Source organism: Gigantopelta aegis, chromosome 9, assembly GCF_016097555.1.
Source record: "Gigantopelta aegis isolate Gae_Host chromosome 9, Gae_host_genome, whole genome shotgun sequence".
Taxonomy (NCBI): Eukaryota; Metazoa; Mollusca; class Gastropoda; order Neomphalida; family Peltospiridae; genus Gigantopelta; species Gigantopelta aegis.
The window spans coordinates 67,002,624-67,005,783 of record NC_054707.1 but is presented as its reverse complement, the minus strand read 5'-3'; the positions used below and the strand labels follow the sequence as shown (position 1 = coordinate 67,005,783).

General features: G+C 38.1%; 1 protein-coding gene across 1 annotated transcript; it reads left to right on the top strand.

Annotated features, from left to right (window-relative positions):
* The first annotated feature begins 697 nt into the window (after positions 1–697).
* Positions 698–1,585, top strand: LOC121381709 (putative uncharacterized membrane protein YMR173W-A). Its single transcript, XM_041511055.1, has one exon. The coding sequence runs from the start codon at positions 698–700 to the stop codon at positions 1,583–1,585; it is 888 nt and encodes a 295-aa protein (XP_041366989.1).
* The last annotated feature ends 1,575 nt before the right edge of the window (positions 1,586–3,160 follow it).

Below are 3,160 nucleotides of genomic sequence, written 5' to 3'. Positions count from 1 at the left end.
GCTGATGACATGGTTCTGTTAGCTGAAAAACCAGAAGGGTTACAAAAAATGATTAATTCTCTGTTTAATTATACCCAAAACTGGGATGTAACTGTCAATACAAATAAAACTAAAATTGTTATTTTTAAAAACGGAGGTAAGTTACGAGATAATGAAAAGTTGCACTTTAATGGGTGTAAACTAGAGGTTGTAAATAAATTTGTTTATTTCGGCGTTTTATTTTTCTATAATGGTAAATTTGCACGTACACAGAAACGATTTGCAGAACAAGGATGCAAGGCATTATTTTCAATATTGAATGTATGCAGGAACAATTTCTTCGATGTCGAAACAATCCTTGCTGTTTTTGATACATATATTAAATATATCCTTAGTTATGGTGCTGAAGTTTGGGACTTTCACTCGGACCATGATGTTGAAAACGTACATATACAATTTTGTAAAGGATTATTGGATGTAAGAAAAGGAACGTGTAACTAATTTGTTTATAGCGAACTGGGACGGTTTCCACTTCAAGTAACAAGAAAACTAAGAATTTTTAAATATTGGATAAAATTACGTATTATGATGACGATAGTGGTGGTGTTATGATGACGATTGTGGTGGTTGTTATGACGACACTGATGGTAGTTGTTATGACGACGATAGTGGAGGTTATTATAACGACGATGGTGGAGGTTGTTTTAACGAGGTTGTTATGACGACGATGGTGGAGGTTGTTATAACGACGATAGTGGAGGTTCTTTTAACGACAGTGGTGGAGGTTGTTATGACGACTATGGTGGTGGTTGTTATGTCGACTATAGTGGTGGTTGTTATGACGACGATGATGGTGGTTGTTATAACGACGATGGTGGAGGTTGTTATGACGACTATGGTGGTGGTTGTTATGACGACGATGGTGGTGGTTGTTATGACGACGATGGTGGTGGTTGTTATGTCGACGGTGGTGGTGGTGGTTGATATGACAAGGATGGTGGTGGTTGTTATGACAACGGTGGTGGTGGTTGTTATGACGACAATGGTGGTAGTTGCTATGACAACGATGGTGGTGGTTGTTATGACGACGATGGTGGTGTTTGTTATGACAACAATGATGGTGGTGGTTGTTATGACGACGATGGCGTTGGTTGTTATGACGACGATGGTGGTGGTTGTTATGACGACGATGGTGGTGCTGGTTATGACGACGATGGTTTTGGTTGTTATGACGACGAAGGTTGATGTTGTTATGACGACGAAGATTGTGGTGGCTGTTATAACGACGACGATGATGGTGATTGTTATGACGACAATGATGATGGTTGTTATGACGACGATGGTGGTTGTTGTTATTATGACGATGATGGTGGTGGTTGTTATGACGACGATGGTGGTGGTTGTTATGACGACGATGGTAATGGTGGTTGTTATGACGACGATGATGGTGGTTGTTATGACGACGATTGTAATGGTGGTTGTTATGACGACGATCGTGGTAGTGGTTGTTATGACGACGATGGTGGAGGTTGTTATGACGACGACGATGGTGGTGGTTGTTATGACGACGATGGTGGTTTTTATGAATGAACGAATGAATGAATAAATGAATGAATGAACGAATGAATGAACGAATGAATGAATGAATGTTTAACGAAAAATGCATCGGCTATTGGGTGGTTGTTGTGGTGGTGAGTTTGATAAACACATTCTGGTCGTTGTTATGCTGACATTGATAGTGGTTGTTATAATGACAGTGTTGGTGATTATTACGTTGAGAAAAGTGTATTTTATTATGACGACGATGATTAAGGTGGTTCTTATTTCGATGATGATTATTGTGGTTTTATAACGACAGTTACGGCAGAGGCTATGACAACGACGATGGTTGTTATGACGACGATAGTTATGGTGGTTTTATGATAATGATGCTGCTGCTGCTGCTGGTGATGATAGTAGATGCGATGACAAAGATGATTATAGTGGTTGTTATGACGTCGATTATTATTATGGTTATGACAACAAAAATTACGGTAGTTTTTCTGATGATGATTATAATGGTTGTTATGACGACGCTGATTATGATGGTGATGACAACAACGATAATAATGACGCTGTTGATGACGCACCTAAACAATCTGACCTTGACACCAAAAAAGGTTACAAACGGCGGTGCCAAATGTTTCCCGTAGCCCACGATATAGCTAACATGTGAGCAGCCGGGCCGGCAAGTTAGCCCAGATTGTGTCTGCATGTAGGGTAAACAGTGCACTGCACATGTTGACACACGGAGTGGCTCTAAGCGTTTTTGAATTTAGAAAACATTTGCCAGCAAACATGAACATGTTTTCACAAGAGGCCAATGTTTCCTGAAGCTTAGTATATCAATAGCCTCTATTTACCCGGGGTCCTCGATATTTCCTCTGCTAATAGCGATTTTTTCTCTCTCTGATCTTCCCGTGTTTGCCCGCTAGAGGTAGACACAGTGATTGGCACACTGTACACTTTCGAGTTTCTTCTCTGAGTTTAGGTGCTCTAAATAACCGTCAGCTTTGGCTTGCAGTGCCGGTCCGAGTTATGTAACTGTTTAGAAAGTGTTTTCGGACAAACAGAGGAGGGGTAAGCTCTGCCATTCCAAACTGGCGTCCACCGTTTATCGCTTTGTGTTAAGTTTGTAGATTTTTTTTTCTTGGGGTGTGGAGGAGGTCGTTTCTTGTTAAGTTGTGTATTTTGTTTTTTAAATGAAAAACTAATGTGTAAGAATATTGATTCCACGTAACATTTTATTTAAACAGTCTTAAGAGACAAACTGTCACCAATTTAAAAATGACAGTCGGGAAGGATAAAAAAAAAAAAAAAAACGTTCAGTGCAAAAAAATGTCTTTTTTTTTTTTTTTACTACTACTTTTTTTTTTTGAGTCTGCTTGTGAATGTCAACTGTAACATGCGTTTATATAATGGTCTCAAAATGTACTGGCTGATAAACAGAAAAGACGAAAGACCAAATAAACAGTGTATTTATATTTCCTATTTCAAACAAATCGTATTATAATTGGGTTTTTGGTTGGTTTTTGGTTGGTTGTTGTTGTTGTTTTGGGTTTTTTAAATAACTAAACAAATGAATAGATAAATAAAATAAAATAAAATTAAAATAAAATAAAATAAAATAAAATAAAATAAA